This window comes from Pezoporus flaviventris, unplaced genomic scaffold (assembly GCF_033815535.1).
Source record: "Pezoporus flaviventris isolate CSIRO_AGI_PZ_B2104156 unplaced genomic scaffold, CSIRO_AGI_Pfla_v1 ptg000070l, whole genome shotgun sequence".
Classification (NCBI taxonomy): domain Eukaryota; kingdom Metazoa; phylum Chordata; class Aves; order Psittaciformes; family Psittacidae; genus Pezoporus; species Pezoporus flaviventris.
The window spans coordinates 3331787-3351471 of record NW_026892618.1 but is presented as its reverse complement, the minus strand read 5'-3'; the positions used below and the strand labels follow the sequence as shown (position 1 = coordinate 3351471).

Here is a 19685-nt window from a genome sequence, read left to right as displayed (position 1 = left end):
AGCAGAAGTCTCTAGCCCCCTCCCCAGGTTATTGTAGAAAAGTGAAAACAATGACCTCAGAAGACTCAGAAGCCAAAGGGCAAAAAAAAATGTATTTTATTTCTTTTTAAATTCTTAAGCCAATCTTGCAAAGTGCTTCAGCAAGGACAGAAACTTGGGCTTCACGTAAGACTGTTCTGGGATGTAATTTAAAGCCCTTGTGCACCCTTCAGTGTTGTTTGTAAAAAAATTAAGCACAGGCAAATGAAGCATATTCACTAAAGACCTAAAGGTTCATCCAGCTCAGTGCTGAATACCCAGCATCCATTCCAAGAAAGCATGGGATCTCACAGGGATGTTCATCTGCTTGAAGCTAGCCACCTGCTTCACATATTGTAGATTATGACCGGCACCTCACCTCTTGTGTCTGACTTCAGATCTCAGAGAGAGTATTCATTATCTCAAGTAGTTTTGCCAGGTACAAATATTTCCTGACTATAAAAAAGAATTTAACAGAGGAAATAATAATGGAACAGGTTCTAAGCTATTGTAACCTGGCACAGATCTCATGGAATTACAACCAGATGATCTAACCAGTTGTGCAGATTACATGTTACTGGTCTAATACAACAGTCTCTCAGATCCGCCAGAGATAATATGACACATGTACTGAAGTACTGCTAATCCATACAGACCCACAGATGCCTCGTGGGAAAAAAAAACCAACAAACCACCACTAAAAATCTCCCATGCTGATACATCTGATGCTTCTGCACAACTCCTCTTCCTGGAGTTTCTTTGCCATCAGGGCTTTCCATAGAAATAAAAAGGATTTTATTACACTTTTATAATTTATTATAGGTACATAACCCTGTATATATCCTGCTGCAATCCTATATCCTGTTTCCCCATTACCTTTCCCATTCATGAAATAAAGGAACATTTTCTTTCTTGCTACAGATATGCTTGAGAAAAGAAAACAGGAAATCCCATGTTTAAGCTCATAAAGTCCAGATTCCTCCCCAGTTCTGACACCATTAAATTCAGCTAAGTTATATCACAGGAAGAGTAGGACCTGCAATATCCCTAGAAACTAGGATTCTCCCTTGAAATGTTGGCTTTTCCCTCATATGAAGCCACCTAAGATCTGCTTTCCCATCTGAAAAAACAAGCGTATGTCATAGAAATATGCAGACATCCTGTCTCTTCTCAATGGCTCCTACTTTCCCTGAATGCATTGGCTTCACAATGCTGTATGAACTCCACTTGACTCCCTACCAAGCTTCCTCTAGCAGCTTCCGTGCCCATTTTCTTGCTACTAGTGAAGACTCTACAATGGAATAGAATAAGGAAAGTGGTGTCTCAGAAATGGCAGTTGATCATCTCTCCAAACTTCCTCTGACAGAAATGGAAAAGTGGAAATAAGTACTGGTGCGTAAAGCCTGCTCTATCTACTGTTACGTCACAAACCTGAACCATAGTAACTCTTGCAACACTTTGCACTGTAAGATTCATACTGGAGTTATGTAATTACATGAGGACCTCAGATTTCACAGAAAAACAAAAATAAAAAAATTAAAAATAAAAAAAATCGATTACAATTTTGTCAAAATCAGGTATTTGTGGCTCCAGATTCAAGTTCTAAAGCTTCCCAACTTCTGGTGTGACAAGGGTTAAAAAAAACCAGAATATTAATGTGCCTACAAAATCTCAGCATTCTTAGGTGAGTCTTAGGTTTGGTGGAGAGTGGAATTACTTGTGTAATATTTGAAAATATGGGTTTGATTTTACTCCCCTTCCCTACTTGCAGGAACAGATACTGTCTGCTACTTCTACAAGAAATCTGGACAGGGGCTTTTTACATGGGCATGTAGTGATAGGACAAGGGGGAATGGCTTTAAGCTGAAAGAGGGGAGATTTATATTAGATATTGGGAAAAAAATCTTTACTGTGAAGGTGGTAAGCTGCTGGCACAGGCTACCCAGAGAAGCTGTGGCTGTCTCATCCCTGGCAGTGTTCAAGGCCAGGGTGAATGGGGCTTTGAGAAACCTGGTCTAGTGGAAGGTGTGCCTGCCCATGGCAGGGGGGTTGGAACTGGATATGCCTTAAGGTCCCTTCCAACCCAAACCATTCTGTGATTCTATGATTCTTTCTTCCAGCAAGTCAGCACAACTCCCACCAACAAGTGATCCCTAGATTACTTCCTTGGCCAGAGTGATGCCATGCACTATGGCTTGTTTGCTAGTCAAGAAGGAACGTAGCATAGCTCTGTGACATAAGAATGCAGTTACTGGAAGCAGTGGGAGAGAATACTGAACAAATTGATAAAAGAGGTTTTATCTCCTATTTTATCTATTACTAAAGGTCAGCCAGAATCCTGCACAATCTCACTTTGCTACTTTGATTAACCAGACCACAAATTTGCAGTTGTTCATTAAGCTACCTAGCAATACTGAAACAATTCTAACAACAAAGTCTTTAGTCCCACCTCTATTGGCTCTTCTCCCCCTTTGGTTTGATTGTCGCCCACCTCTCCACTCTCATAATTGCTGCTCTTTTCAACCCACAATTCTGATTTTTCTACAGTCAGACGTAGCTGATCAAGATCAGCCTTGATTTGCTTGTAGTTATCAACATCTTGATTAGACACCAGCAGCTGAACCTGGAAATACAGAAAATCGTAAAGCTATTACAGCACTAGCACCAGCACTCATGCCTGAGTAATTTGCTTGATAGTTTCCATTCTAAGACACTCTTTCCAGGTGCTTTATGTAACCTTCCATATGAAATTGAAACATGGCACACGCAGCATTTTTAGTCCTCAATCATCAAGAACATTTAACAGAGGCAGAGACTAGAGTTGCCCAAAACAAGTTAGTTTATAAAATTCACAAAATTCTTTCACCTTCCTTAATACACTGCAAAACATTTTCAGCACAAACACAGATTTACAAGCTCTTGAGTTCTATGCAGGGTTAGCGCTGATGCACTGATTATGATCCTCATGGCATTAAAACAATACAGTTACATGGTATTAAAGCAATACAATTAGAAATAGCTTATACCACCAGCACAGCACTTCACAAGTGGGAAAAAAAAAAAAAGGATGGTATAACAAGGAATCATGACATCCAAAGAAGGGTCAGAATGGCAACTTTAATGACCACCTACATCACCAGAATCAAATAGTGAAAAACAACAGATTTTAACACTGTTAGGCCAGCTTAAAAAACTTGTTTAAATATAGCTCAGAAACTGACTTTCAGGTTCATGTAATTTTACATCTGAGTGGTTGGCTTTTAGCTTTTACTAAGATTATTATAATCTTTTCTTTTTTTTTTTTTTTTTTACTCTTTTTTCACTGTTATTTGTAGTTCTTGATTTAACATGATCTACGTATTTCCTTACTTGGTAATGCTCTTTGCTCTACTGAGATTATTAATGAAGATAACATTCCCCAAAACCACCAACAATCTTTACTGCAAATCAATAAGCACTATTAAGAAATCACACTTACATAAAAGATTAAGGTCACATGGCAGACAAAAACAATGACAGGCACATTCTATTTCTGAAAAACATCACTACATGCAGGCTAATATTCACTATTTCGTAACACAAAGTTTTCATCATCTTCTCTCTTAGCTTGGTAAAACCTTGTGATTTTACAGAATTTATGAATGCTGCTCATCCACGGACATTCGTATTCCATGTTCTCTACAGTCTTTTTTTGTTATTTGCCAATTAGACTTTTCTATCCTTTACAAAAACATGTTAAGCTACTCAGTCCTTGCTGACCTCAGAATAACAGCTATTTATGCAATGAACCAGCACGGCCTAACTTTAACAATATGGTGGGAAGCCTTTCTACTACACTGCAAAACATTAAACAAATGCTTTCCAGGTCTTTATCGTTCATCTGTTTTTAAACAAGAGAAACCTCCACATGTTACATAAGGGTGAGAGAACATGCTATCAAACTCCTGAAATAAGTATTAGATGGTATTATCAACATGCGTTACAGAGGCTTACATAAAGAGAGATGTTCCTGACATCCAGCCCCATGACATCAGATCTCCCTATCCTAATCCACTGACACATGGAGCCTGCACATGCACTGTTATCAAGCAGAAAGAATAAAAGCTGCAAACAGGTTTGGCTCTATTACTCTCTTCCTGTTATTTGGGCCTATCTTTACCATGCAGTGGAGCACAATGCAAAGACACCTGAATTAGAACTAGAAGCACCACATGAATAACAAGAGAGCCTTAAACCAGCCTAAGCAGCCCTGAAGACAGAAAAGGCTTATTGCTGACAACAGTGCACTGCCTGCAGAACACGAGCTACTAACTCTTGTCTCTGAGGGATCACTACTAAAGCATGTCTCACTGCGAGATGCATGCGTGTCCCACCTGTCACCAGGGACCTATGTTTTCAGTAACGGATGCAATGCCAGAAATATCTATTTCTGGGTGCACAGCCATAATACACATTAGCACATATGGTCAAATCTAATGAAAACAAAACAAACAAGCAAACAAACCTCTCTTGAATTTGGGCCTCTAAGGAAATAATTAACAGCGATTTAGGGAAGTAAAGCAGCCTTTGGAAAGACTTTCCCTGCAGTCAATTTTCCTGGAATAACACTATGCCCATCCGTACCTGTTTAAATGCTTGCAGAACTTCTGCTCTCTGGCTGAAGTGCTTAAATAGCAGGTGCAGAGCACCTGAGAGCAAAGGAGGGTAGTCATGCATGATGAGGTGAATGAGGACCCGTAAAAAAGTTCTGCCTCCTTCATCATCAAGCTGAACTGCATTCTTCTCCTTTCTGAAACAGAAGGGGGGGGGGGGGGGGGGGAAAGGGGGGAGGGGGAAGGACCAAATAATGTAAAATAAATAAGAAAAAAAATAGAAGTTTTTGACACCATCTTCATTTGAAAGAGCTCTTAAAACCAAAATCAAATATGCTGCAAGAAGGCAACTATAAACATTAATTTAACATATTTTATAAGGACTTCAATCCTACAGCTATATGCTGTTGCAGCAATCTTGTAGTGGAACGGACACTACAAAATGAAAATAAGTATGTATGAAATGTGTCAAATATTGCAAATAAAACCCATATTGCAAAAACCTTTGCTTAAGTCTTGAATAAATTGTCCCAAGCTCATCCCCCATCCAAATTAATTGAAGTAAACAACATTTCATCAGAGATTAATTTGGCCCTTTCCTTTTTACTCCTTCACTTTTCATCTATTAAAATTTCATTTAAGAAAAAATAAGCTCAAAAATAGTAAGAATTGCCAAAAGCATCATATTTCTGGAATCATATTCATAATCTGGAACGGCAGAAAGCAGATTTACACTTAACATATCAAAGCAGAAATAATGTTTCCAAGAAACCATTCAGTCTCTCGTTAAAGATGCAGATGCCAAGAGCTGTGTGTTGTTTTACATTATGGGAGTTCAGGGAGAGGACTGGAGGCATTGCTTGTGCTGGTAAAGATTGAGAATGCATAAGGGACTGAGAGAGGAAAGATCAGAGTGCCCATAGTGCAGATCCTTCTCCCTAGCTCCAAGAAAAACTTTGAAGTCTATGGCCTTGTCTAAATGGAATTCATTTTTACTGGTATAATTATAATTATACCCATAAAATTAAACCAACATAGTGATAATGATAATAACTCTCCAGCGTGGATATTTTCTATGTTTTTTTTATGTTCACAGTGTAGCTGAAATAATTTCCAAAACTCTGCAAGCATAACTTGTGATCTGCAGGCCTCTGGTGGTCCAGAAGATCATGGCAAGTGGTCCACAGTTGACTTGAGGAGTCATATGAAAGAGACTATTGTTGACATCAATTTCTAAACAAGTTCAAACACAAGGTGCAACGACAACTGGTCATGTGGTCTATGAGAAATATTGAAGGTCAACAGTTACCTCCTGATCCAAGAAATCTGGGGCTACAACCATAAAGTACATGAGAAAAAGGTTTTTCTTTAAAAGCATCCGCGTAAGACATTAGAAGATAAATACTTAGTGTGTTTTAGCTCAGTATGTACAATGTCCCCTATCCACCTCTGGAAACATGACAAAAACCTACTAACTTTCTTACAACTAAGACGGTGGTCATTTCCAACCCTGTGGCCACCCATACCAACTGGGCTATTGTCTGAAATCCAGATCTTCTCTGGCACTTTTCTGTCTATGTACAGGTTATGTAATAAGCAGCAGCCAAAGGACGAGAAAGAGGTATGAAAATATGCACGGAATAAACAGAGATTGACCATGAGAAATATCAACATGAACAAACAGAGAATGTACCTGCCAGCAAACATGGTCTCAGCTTGAGCTGCAATTTCATCTATATCTGGAACAATTGCTGGAAAAAAAATTAAGAAGAAAGAAGACAGTGATATTGTTTAATCTGCACAGCAAAATGGAACTATGGAACTCTTTAAAGTAGATATTGTCAAGTTAAGGTATAACTACACATTCCTCAACTGGGTAAAATTCATTATCTGCAAGAGTAGTAGAAAAGAAACAGGACATGGGCTAATTGGGGTTAAATTGCATATTACCATTATTATTACTAAGGAAGAGCCAAATTGTAGTGATGAACCAGAGCCCCATGGTGCTAGGTCATCTTCAGGGACCCACAAATGATACAGAATCAGAAATACTTAATTTTATTATTTTTTATGAGAGTCATAAAAACAGCAGTCAGCCTTTTAAACACTTCTGTGTGCATGGAAATGCTCTGGGAAAACCACTCAATTCCCATACTGCATTTACCTTACTTAAATCAGTCCTCATCCAACCCCAACCATTTTTTCATGACCTACCCTCCACTTCTTTATCATTTTGCAATGTTTTGGGAAGAGTACAAACAACAAAATCTATCGTCATCACGGAAAAAAAGAATCACATTTTTGTTAGAGGAGGACAGAAAAAAGAAAATTTTTCTTTTACGGGATTACTTAAAATTTTAACTTTGCCATAAACTTTTCAACTTGAAGCAGCATGCATCTTTCTGCTCTAGATGAGTTCATTGTTTGTAGTAGGCTTCACAGAATTATTTCACATTGCAATACAACAGCAACATTTACCTGAGGCAATCCCTGGTGTGTCAGTCGGGGATGTTGTAGAACAATCAACATTTTCATTGTTCTCCCCAAACTCTCTCTTATAGATAGATAGCATGTAGGATATTCTGTAGTCCAGTCTAACACTGAGAATAAACTACAAGAAAAAAAACATTTTAAACATGACTTTTCTGCTGCCATTTGGTAATATGGTTTAGGATGCTTCTGTGCAGGGATACTTGATTATTTAAACCTACAGGGATACTTGATTATTTAAAGTTAATTATTTTAAGTAAACATGACCATTACAAAATAAAAGAAGAATTCGTTACATTCATCACTTTTCAGCGATTTCCTTCTTTGCTCTGACCATCCTGAGACGTATTGAATTCCACCCCTATTGACTACTGAATACTAAAAAGCAGCTTTGATTTTTGGAGGGGCTCCAGCACACTTCCTTGCCCTCATTGTCTGCAAGCCACATCAGTACATTCAAACCCATATTGAAACAGCTGTTTCATATTTCAGCCAGACTTCTAATGCCCCATGAAGATAAGAAGAGGAGTGGGACTGAGACTAAAGACAACAGGCTCGAGGCTCACCCTCTCAAATGCTAGACAGCCAAGGGCAGCAGTGCTGTGGTAACTCCAGGCTCTCATGAAGTACAAGCAAGGTGGGGTCTTTCATTACACTGGTAATTGTGAGCTGAGGATGTGGGCAGCAAATACCATTTCCTTCATAAGCTTCCAGTAGTGTTGCCGGCACACAGCAAAAATCAAAAGTTTGGTTTGGGGAGCTAGCACTGTAATGGCAACAGGGTTTCCCCTCACCCAACACTGCTTTCTTGTGATTATTGATGCCTTTTCTTCTTCAGCTGTGAAATCAGAAACTCATACAGGAAAAATCCTAATTCAAAGCTGGAAGTGTTGCTTTTATCTTGAAACAGGAAAATAACTAGGCTGGAAACATTAGTAGCAATTTAATGACTGACACATACACATCTGACACTTCAACAACTGACTGCCTATCGACTGAGTTTCGTTGTTTCCCGCACTTACGCTCCTTGCCCACAGTAAATGCAAGCATACAGTGAAACAGGTTTAAGGTAGTTTAACTTATTTTGCAGTCAGTGGGGATGAAAGCACATATGTTAAGTTACCAAGACTCAGGTGACAGGTGATGACATAGGAAATGGTGGCAACCTGTTTCTTTGATCTCTGACTAGAGTCAGACAAGCTTCCCAGACCCAGAACACTGCAATAGGACTTGACTGGAACTATACCATCTAAATGCAATTAAAATACCAGTTCAAGAAATAATATCTTTGCTTTAAAATTTTGGTTCCATGATGAAGTTACCCCAAAGTTGTACAAGCAAGATTTTTAAAAATAAAAATTTCCTAAGTCAACTAAGTCTATCAGGCCATCTGTTTAATTCTGGCTGAGAGCAGGATGAAAACTCCTAAACAAAAAACGCCTCTACTTAAAGATGTAAGAGGATCTATTGAGAATTAAATTATTATAAACAGAATTATTTCTTAGAACAGAATAGCTTTAATCACTATTGTACTAGCTATGCATCATAATTCAACAAATCTAAAATATTCTTACTCGTCTTTTAGGGTAATAGCACAGTAATGAAAGGTACTGTTATTTAAATTAATCTTCCTTCATTGCATTGTAAATCTACCTGAATTAGTTTGTATTTCTTGTGAACTAAATTCATATATATGCACATTTACTGTGATTCACCAACATATGACACTTTGCAGTAATCTGCAATAATTTGGCTATATGACTAAACCATAACTAAGAAGCCACAGATTAAGGAATAAATTAGGTATTAAATGCTCTCCAATCGCAGGTGCTCTTGCACTGGACATGCAGTGAAAAGGAAAGGATGATCCAAAATGTGATTCTCTTGCCTGAGAACAGTCAGGGAATGCACAGGACAAGGTTGGTGTCCTAGAATCATCCAGTAGGCATCAACCAGTAAAGCAAGACAGTATGGACAGAAACTCAATCAAGGAAAGAAAAAAATGGAAATAAGACACAATACACATTAACGGTATTATTTAGGTGATACGACTTCATAACACACTGTCCTTCAGCATAAGCTTTAAAGCAAAGGAACTCTGGAACCAAAGTACGCACTACTAAGGATACTCTAACAATTGATAGTCTTTCAGATGATGAATAATTAAGGTAATTTAAATAATTTCTAAACAGCCAGAACAAATTGAATCCTTCAAAAGCGACAATGGTACCAACAGATCCACAGAATTTATAGAAAACACTGAAACATTCCTTTAGGGCAAAAGTATTGCAGAAACTGGGACTTGATATATAGAAATACGTGTTCCACTCCACCTGGTAATAGCACAAAGTGAAAATTATATCTCAGGAGGCATGCTAGTGTTACACAGCTTGTCAGTTCAGCTGGGAAAACTAGCAGCCCACAGACTATTCCCAATCTAGCGGTGCAAATCTGAAACCCACTTCAAAAGTGCACGGCTTTGCATGCCTTCAGTGGGTGTAGGTCCAATTCTGCCCTTCAATACACTGTTATAACAGAAGAGTCAAACGCTAAGGTCAGGCAAGCTACCCCAGTGTAAAATGTGTGTTAATGAGACAGGAAACAAGGACACTGTCTTCAAAAAACATTAGTGAGGCAGAATAAAGGAGAAGTTCTGCCTCTTCACAATTAATAGTGACAGAGTTTCTGCAGCATCTAGCTCCTTCAAAAGTGAAGTAGTTGTGACAGAGTGAGGACCACAACTGTACAATTGTTCACACAGAAGAGCATTCTTCTTCATATCAAAGTGTTACGTTTAAAATGAACAGCCCAGTGAATAGTAAGAACGGAGGTAATAGAATTTACCACTGTGTGAATAAGAACTGTGAAATGGCTGCTATGTAATATTCCGCCAATCATTATTACCTGCAAAATCTCAATGATTTTCAATTTGGTGTCCATTACAATCACATCTTCACTGTCTGAGGTGTTGGCTTGCTTGCTTGGGTGAATGCTTGGTTGTGCATCAGGGGCACTAATGGGAAATATAGATCCTCTGCTCAGCACCATCTGGGTCATCATCTCTCCTACACCATGGATGGTCCTCATAACATTGTTTCCTATGCATTAAATAAAAACATGTATATATTTGCCATGAGTAAAGTTTGCTTGCAAAGCTATGTATCACACATACACCCATGTGGTCAAACACCTTTACAATCCTAACAGGCTTATTGAAAAACAAGCCCCTCCATTCATGATCAAAACTCAGGAGAAGAATTCATTCTAATTACCCAGTGGTTCAGGGACAAATTCTTACATGGATTTTCCAGATCATTTCTTAGAGGTCAACAGACTGAAAACACCAAAATATTTCCACAGGTCTGTAAACATGTTCAAGGAATCATGAAAAGTAGAGTGTTAAGAAATCTTAGTAGTTCACCTAATCCATTCCTTTGTCTGAAGGCACGTTATCTGCATCTAAGACGACTTCTGAAAGAAGTTTAACCTGTTTTTAAAAATATTTAACTATTTTATATTCCACATTAAACAGCTTCCTGAGGCAATTCCAGGACTTGATCATATTTATTGTTAGAAAACTTTTAGTGGTATTTATTTCATCTATTGCTGCAATATATGACCTTGCTTTGTGGACAGGCAGGAGTTCATTTTCCATGCGTACTCCCACTGCTGTCTTTGGCATGACAATTGGAAATAATATATGTGCTTGACAGTAAGGTTGCTCTTGGCACTGGAGAAGCTGGAAGGAGACTATCAAGTATCTTCACAATAAGAATAAAGATTTGAGGCTGTGCAAGTCTGATCAATCTCTGTAGGACAGGCCACAAACTAAAGTCAACTGATGCCACTAGCCAACCAAAAGGTCTCTTCGAAAGGTCTCAGGAGAATGCCAGGCCCTAAAAGGCTGCCCTGAAGGTCAAACTAGTAGCTATAATCACAGTGCCCTGCGTATATTATACCTGGGGGAAAAAATGTTTTACACTCATGTGGCAAGAACCTTTATGCCGTCTAGTTGCCATGATACCTGTGACTGGTGCCAGTTCAGCAAAACCTACCAAGACATACCAGCTGTTCCCCTAGATTATACTGGTCTTTCTGTATAGTGAATTTTGATATGAAAAGCATCTCAGTGAATCAATTACTATCTTCTTCCAAAGGTTGGAAAAAGAAAGAGTGAGAGTATCATGCTACCTACCTACATGAATTCATTTTCTTTCTTGCAAAGTACACATCTGAATGAAGGGAAGAAAGGATGACACCTTTTCTTCTCAGAAAGAGTGCCAAGACCTAGACTACACCAAAGGCAAACAAAAGAATGGAGGAAATGCAGCTTTGCTGAGGTAAGCTGGAGTAGTTCTTGTATGTCTTTTAGTACACTTTAATCACCATAAAGCTGACAAGTTTTACTCACATTGAAGAGACCCTCTTCCCAGATAATTTTCTGTAAAAAGCCAAACCAATATTTTATTATGTTAGCAGTATCCTCCTCTTATGCCCTCCTTTTTTCAATCCATAGAACTCAAGTACTGCATGCTGGGAAAGAGGATGCCTTCAGCCCCAACTTTAAAGGGAAAACACACAAAGAATTGGCTTTTTCAAAGTAAATAAGGCAGATTAGTGTCACATTTGAGGTCCCATTTGGCATCCGGTCTGGTGTGCGATCACTCTGAATTGGTCGTTTGAAAATAGTACTTCAAGTCCCTACAAAGGAGGGGAAAAAAAAACATATTTCTGACTTTGCATGATGTCAAGAAAAAAAGCAGCTAGATGTCAAACTAGGGGCTAGATCCTCACATTAGGCAGGCAGAGAGAGTTCTAACTGCTTACACCAGCATAAAACAAATAAAATCATTTCAAATACCCTTCGTGCTGCAAAGTGAAAATGGTGCATTTTCCTTTCAAATGAAATAAAACTATTGGGGAATAACATAGTATGGATCTACCTCTCTCTTCCTCTCCTTGCCCCCTTTCTCCTGGTGTGCTAAACATTTATTTGCATTGACCGTCATTCAGTACACCTGTGTAAAACTGGATTACTAAGTGGAGGACCTTCAAGCCTTAAAGCAGTTTCAGTTAAAATAACTTTTTGCATTTTCTTTGTCTCCAAGGCATGAAATAAATGCCCTCATTCATATCATCCCTTCTTTGACGCTGACTGATAAGCCCATGATGAGACCTACAGGTTGTGCAGCTGCTTCATGGCCTGTAATACCCCTGCTCTGCATCTCAATTGAGAAGCCATCATCCTCTCTCCCACAACATCCCTTTCACTCAGTTGTACAGAAGTGAATATAAATAGCAACACTGCTATTTGGAAAGCTCAAGAATTTTTAACAACTTAACAATTTGATTTTTAACAACTTCAGCCAATGGGGTTACCAGCTGATACTGAAAACACTTAAGTCTAAGAGAAATCCAGAAGATAATCTTCTCAAAAAATGGATAAAACTGCAGTTTGTCACAGATGAGACAGAAGAATTCCACTTTATCTTGAAAAGTTTCTGCCCACCCTTCAGGACTGAAGTCCACTAGGTGTACAGTTAACAAAAGAAGGTAGTGTCTTTTGGACAAGGAGTCAGACATCATCTTGAGTGGACCCCATGCTCTTGGAGAAAGAAAGCCGGCATTTTGCCTAGAGCATACATCTTCCTTATTTCTCAGCTATCACTAGGGTACTGCACAAGCACTGAAGCGAATGGGATTCAGTTCCCTCTGTGACTGAGGAATTAGTCACCCCCTCTACATTTCAGGATCACCTTCATAAACAAGACTACTTTATCCATCTCTAAAAAGGCCAGTGAGAGGCCTGATATAACAAAGACACTCAGCTAATGTGATGATGGAGCCTATAAAAGCATCTAGGAAATAAAAAGAATTTGGATGACTGCTCTTCTTTCCCCTTATCCATGCAACACCGGTGGTAAAAGATGGTACAAATCAGTGAGCAGTAGTTATGAAGCTACTTCCCACCAGCATCAGTAATAAGGATAATCCCTCTCTTCACAACATTCCTTTACTACTGACCTTCATGCAACTGATCTAAACAGCTATAGGCAGGAAAGCAAAGGAGGATTAAGGTGGTACTTATTATCACTGCCATTTCAAATTGTATTTCGTTATTGCATAGGAAAGGATTTTAGTGAGAGAAAAGGGTACTTGATGCAGTTTAGTATTTACAGCTGAAATGGGTAGTGACTCAATACTGCATTATTTCAGTCAGTAATAAGGTGTCACGGATAAACCTGTATTGGAAAACTTTTAAACTAATTGCCTCATGTTACTATTATTTTCAATTAACTCAGAGCAGACTTTGGGAGAATGTTCCCAGAGTGAAATACAGCAACTGGAGCAATTCAGCTTTCTTTTCAGGAATAATATTTTAACAGCTGTATTTTGAAGGGTGCTGATGAAATTCAGCCATCTCTTAGGAGTAGACAGCAGGCACCCAGCACATTCGTGCATGGTAATGAAGCAGCTGACTTCATCCCAACACTGGGTGAAACTGCTCTGTTCTGCAAAAGAAGCCATGAGGATCATTCATGTACATAAAGAGTGGGCAGCAGCTTCTCTTCCAGAAGAACCCCCAATAATCAGCCCTTCTTGTGCTCAGTGTTATCTGTCCAGTGTTGGAAGTCCAGACCGTGTTAAGCACGGATTTAAATCTGTCACTCACAAACATGAGGGACCAGCAGCAGTCTTGCTAGTGAGTTCTTTCTCCTTTCTATGCTTTTGTGTTCTCTCGGCTTTAATACAGTTATCTCAGCAGGGAAGGGTATGAGCCTCTGAGGTAAGGCATGCAGAAAGGTTACTGCGGCTTAAAAAGTGACTGACTGCATGTCAGCTAAGCCTGCAACAATGCAAGACAAAATACACTGGCTCAATAAAAGAGACTTAAGTTCTTAGTACATATGCACAGAATGACTAAAATAATGGAGCTCTGATCTTAGTTACAGCTCCAAAGTCCTTCCTGAATATCAATGCCCAAGGAAACATTAACTTACTGGCTCAGCTAGTTAACTGAACTAAATGAGGAGAGATAGCAAACAGATGTGAACCCTGATTACGTTTCCATGGACTTTGCTACAGATACCCGATGAGAAGCCCGAGCTGTGCTTTCATATGGTACTGCCACCCTCAATGTGCTGACCACCAGCATTTGTTGTCTTCTTTAAGATCAAGGTATTAACATTTATATATGGCTGAGAAATGTTGCAGGGAGAGAACGGCCATTGCACTGTTGTAAGGTGCCAGTGTGTACATCCAAGCACTTCTCTCACTAGCAAACCACTGCAAAGTTGCTCAGAACTATGACTGACCAACAAAGGACAAGAACACAAGGCACTCTCCATGAATCGTCTTCCATTCTTCCAGCTTTCCTTTCCTCACCCTAATTCTTCCCCCTGCCTCCTCCTTCTGCCAAGTCAACTCAGATGTCAAGAACCTTCCGTAAGCAGTGAACCCGTCAGGAATGCCTCCTGTTGAATGTGTGGCCTCACAAGGATAGCCAATGGAAGAGTGAAATCACTGAACACACAAGCAGTAATTTAAAGGAGCTGCAGACTGACAGGCACTGAAAGAAGACGAAAGAGAAGAATGCCTGTCATGTTTTGGAAAGACAACTGTGCATCCTCTTTTCATTACTTGTTATTACAGTGATCACAACTTTCTACTGAATATCAGTTTCTGTCACAAAACTGTAGTACATAATCTCATACAGTTTGGCACAATTCACAATGCAGCGGCCTCTCTGAGAAGAAAGACTTTTCTGAGGAGTCAATTATGGGAAAAAAATAAAACCACCCAAGTAATCAGAACAGTGGGTAATTTGACACTTCATTTTCTATATAAACATATTTTCTTGATAAGTCATTTACTGGTTGCAGGAATCCTGAAAGCAGAATATAAAAGTAAACAACAATCTGCTATGTTATACAGTATGGATGGTAAGTGACAAAATACCATATTCAGAAAGAAAAACAACTGTCAAAGGCAGCTGGCAATTCATGCCTTTTCTTCAAAATGCTCCTAGCCAGTTGCTGTGCAGCATCCATGGTTTGCTTCCCAGTACAACAGCATTTCAGGTATTTCACAATTAGTGCAGAGAACCATACAGTAGCTTTATATTATTTGCCAGATGCATTAAGCCTTACAGCTCTGTTTGTGAAAAAGGTATTAATATTTACAGGTTTCCTACAGAATTTGCTCATAAAAACAGCAGAACCTACCAGAAACAGACCAAGAATCACACTTTATATCTTCATGAAACCATTTTTCATTACTCAATAACTAGCTGACCTCAGGTAAGACTCACAGAAAACCTAATGCATGACTTATGGGCAGAAGGTGAGGTCACTTCCATATTGTATACAGCCCTCAGAAGTAATGAGGCAAAACAAACAAAAACCCCAATAATAGGCAATGCACATGACACAGTTAAAACTCATCCCTTGAGTGAATCTGGCCACCTCAGCCTCCACTGACCTACAGTACATCCACAAGTCCTCCCTTTTTGCATACAAAATCATCACAGCACAGCCATGGTGAAACTCCACCAAACTTCACCTTCTTCTGACATTGTGAAGATTCTGTTGATGTTGCCTATCCCCAACACCACACAGCAGTGTCAAAAACACAACTTTCATACCATGGATGTTAGACAAAGAGAAAAATACATACATCAGCATGCTGGCCTTGAAGGTATGGGAATCAAGCCCTGTAGACAAGTTACATCTGTGAAATGGGTATCGATTCCTAGAAGAGGAATAGTCTCTGGAATCACATTAGTGCACAGGTCTCATGATGAGGGAAAGAATAAGGAAGGAAAAGAAATGGTCCATGCCAGAGAATTAAACTCTCAGACTGACCTCCCCCTTGGTCTAACAATATTCTCCACTGAACAGCAGCTGCTTCACTGCAGACATCTGTGATGAACACAGCTAATTTTCCTAAGGGTTAAATCTTTTTTCTCTTGTAACCCTCTTTTTTGTTTTTCATTCTCTTGTAAACTGCTGGCATGAATTATTGCTCCAGTCTGCCAGGCAGCCACTGCCTCATTAGCTCTGCTAATCAAACTATGCCTCAAGAAGATACTTCAAATTGTTAACTAGGCAAAAGAGCAGCTAACAGACATGGATGCAAGCCTGAGAAACAATACTAATTTCTAATAGTCCTGGATGAAATCTGGTCCTCCTTGGTCACAAAGACCAACAGGCACAACAGAAACGGCAGGTCCAAGCTTGTTGTCAACCATGTTCTAGTAGTGACCTCACTGCTGCTTCTAAGCACTATGCATCTCTACCGGCAGCCAAGAGGGCTGGAAGAAAACAGTACCTTATCTTCTTGCTCAGTTAAAGCTGAAGGACTAAGCAGGCTACCAGGATGTATCAAAGGGACAGAAGACTGGACAAGAGTCCCCTAACATGCTGATATACAAGCACTCCTTTGCAGAGGGATGGTAGCCCACCAGTGCTGGTGTCTTCAGGAGAGAGAAAGAGCTCCCCATTTTGACCCCTTTGAGGGTCAGATCCTTTGGGGTATATCACAACAAAGCAGCAAAGCTTGCAGTGTGACACAGGTCACTTTTCCTGCTACATTTCAAGGAAATGTTCCACAATCTCAGGACACCTACAGACAGATGCTTAGTCCTGTCAGTCTACAAGGGGAACATGCTCTCAAGCTGAAGATCTAGACATAATGGGAAGGACCTGAGATATTTGGCTACCTGTTTCAACAGGTGAAAGACGGCATCTGTTGGGCCAGTTATGAGAACACATTTTATGTGAGAAGCACATAAAATCAGAGAATCAGAGGCAGGAGCAATTGGAGCTTATTATAGGTAAGTTTTTAAAACCTGTTTTGCAGAAAGACTGAGCATAGCCTTCCTTTGTGGAAGTGAACTGAAAGATTCTGATCAGTCAGTGGACACTGGCTCAGGAAAATTGTAGCCATTAACATAGAGCTCCTGAGGGAAAGACATGCTCTGCAGATAATGCATGCTTGTACCACCAAGGGCTCTTTCACACTGATGCCCAGCACTGTAAATTGCATCCCAAGACATATGCAGCTTCACTTCCAGGATGTATTTCCTTGCATGTCATTATTCTCATTCCCAAACAATATTAACTAAATAGCACTGGGCTGCATGGCAAAAGTGTAGCTTGTCTGCTAATACTGCCACGTCATTTCATCTTTCAGACCTGACATATGCTGTAGCTGCATGGCTTGACTGAAATAAGTTATTTGAAATATCAAATCACACCTAGAGAAAGATGTGCATTTTAATTCACAGAGAATAAATAACTTGTATTGGACAAGACAGATTGGCTCCTGAATGATACAGCAGGGTGCACTTAGTAGGAAAGCAATGACGTTACCTTTTAATTAAAATTGCAAGAGATTATAATGTTCTTGAAAGGTGCCAGAATGACAGCACTACTAGATGAAGTTCTCACTTTCTGCTTAAGAAAAAAAATGCCTCATTAGGATACAGGTAGTATATGTAAACCCCATATTTTACAGAACCTAAAAGGGAAAAAAGAAACAGAAAAAAGGTTCAAATAACCTCAAAAAATTATTCAAAGTTAAGACACTGATTGAAAAAAAAGTTGGATGCAACATTTTCAAGTCAATTCATTTTTAGGATGCAATCTAGGTAAGAAGCCTTTCTGAAAATATAGATCTTTTCTTTTTCCAGGATTCTATCTCACAAATGTTTCCAGCCAACTTTCCCCAATCTGTCTTCATCAAGTAAGGTCACACCTGAAAACTACATGCACACTAATTTAATTCCAATTACAGTAACTGACAGTGGCATTAAAATCAAGCTTTTGAAAGGGAGTAAGGCATAACATTTACAGTAATGTAAGGATCTTTTCAGTATCTTTGCAGAACCAAGCTAGAGAAACTCACAACATCAAGGACTACCTCAGCCACCAAGGGGGCTCAAAATTTAAGCAAAGGATGGAAAAGGACATCTTGAGGTAAAAGGTTAATTAAGTCTTCATGCAACTTCCACTAAGCCTGAAAATACATCCCATTTTGCAGATTTGCTTCAACACTTGTCATATATACTTCTTTACTTAGCAAGTAGCTTTACTGAAATAAGTGGGTCTATTTAAAAAATAAATATTTAACAGAGAAGGTTGCTGGCTGTAAATTTGGCTGGTTTGGTTTGGAAGTGCACAACTCCAGGCAGGCTTTCCAAAGCCAAGACCCACCTGATTCTTACACCCATCATTAATATATTTGTACCCACTCCCAAAATCTTGACTCCAGTTTTCACAGTGTGGAGCAGTGGCCAAAACCAGTAGAGAGCCAAGCTCACCAGTTCTCTACAACTTCACATTATAAGAATCAGGTGGTGGGAGCTTTTGTTGCTACAGACCTGGAACAGATCAATGTCAACAATGGAAAGGCAGTATACCCTATCTTTCCCCACATCTATTTAGCACTGAGTTTCCCATAGAAATCAATACTTTAGAACAGAACTAAAATGCGAGACCTAAAATAAATAGATCCTACCCAAAATTCTGAACTTTTATAGGGCTGCCACCTTGGATCTACTACAGCTGCAGAATAGGAATTACATGACTTTTCCATTTGGAGAGACCCATCAGGTCATTTGTCCTACAACCTGAAAATCAATTGCATTTCTGCAGAGGTGTAATTACTGAGAAAATATTGCTGTTAAATATCCATTTAATATAAATTTATGTAAATTTACAATAAGACAGTGATAAAAATTACAACATACAAAGCCCAAGCTGGTATTCAGTAGCACTTTCCTACATTAGAGTTACAGGATCAGGCCAACGGTGCTTGATAAAATTTAAGCACATTTGTTTATATCATTAAACCATCAGTCCCCAGCACCATGGCTGGCTTTCAATGTTTGTCAAAAATGGGATTTAGACCCATTTACACCTCAAAGACTGAAATATGTGTTTTTACTGAATTAAAGGTAATGCTTAGACAGTTGTGATCACTGATTCATTAAATGCACCGATGCATTAAAAAGATTTAAAAAAAAACCCAACCCAACTTTTATAATCCCCAGAACTAATAATTTACTTTCACATGTTATTAGTATACAATCAAAATCACAATAGATACAATCTTGCCTTTTTCTGTGTGGTGGGGTTTTTTTGTTGGTTTGGTTTTATTTTTTAGAACATCAACGTAATGAGCTTTGCAACTAGGAGAAGGTAACTTCCTGTAAGAAACAAGCTCTGTAAATCTGCATATCCCTAGATCAATAATGTGTTTGAGGGGCATGTACCTGCAATACTCTGCTTTCAATGGTATGATATGAATGTTGCAAGTATTGGGCCTGCCAGAGAGGATGCTGTCTAGCGAGACCCTTGCTGCAGTCTGGAAATACATGGGAGAATCCGACCTCCTCTAAAGGCAGGAAGAAATCATCCTCACTCCTAACTGACTGGAGGGAGGGTTCCCACCATCCTGAATGAGGGCAGGGAACAATCCATCTGTCTGTATTTCATGGAAGTTACAAATAAGAAAACTGAAAAAAATCAACAGACCACCCTGATTTTAGAAAATGCCAATACATTTTCAAAAACCACAAAA

The 19685-nt window shown here is 39.1% G+C and overlaps 1 protein-coding gene across 4 annotated transcripts in view; it reads right to left on the bottom strand.

Annotated features, from left to right (window-relative positions):
* Positions 1–19685, bottom strand: part of ITPR2 (inositol 1,4,5-trisphosphate receptor type 2) — a 255174-nt gene that overhangs the window by 146392 nt on the left and 89097 nt on the right. For all 4 annotated transcript variants that reach the window (XR_009746719.1, XM_061472136.1, XM_061472137.1 and 1 more), the window contains 5 exons: positions 10005–10198; positions 7089–7221; positions 6304–6361; positions 4642–4807; positions 2468–2641 (listed from right to left, as the gene is read on the bottom strand). Coding sequence is in view for 3 of the 4 variants with exons in the window: in XM_061472136.1 (XP_061328120.1) it covers positions 2468–2641; positions 4642–4807; positions 6304–6361; positions 7089–7221; positions 10005–10198 (725 nt within the window). In the remaining variant the exon portion in view is untranslated. The remainder of the gene's footprint in view (positions 1–2467; positions 2642–4641; positions 4808–6303; positions 6362–7088; positions 7222–10004; positions 10199–19685) is intronic.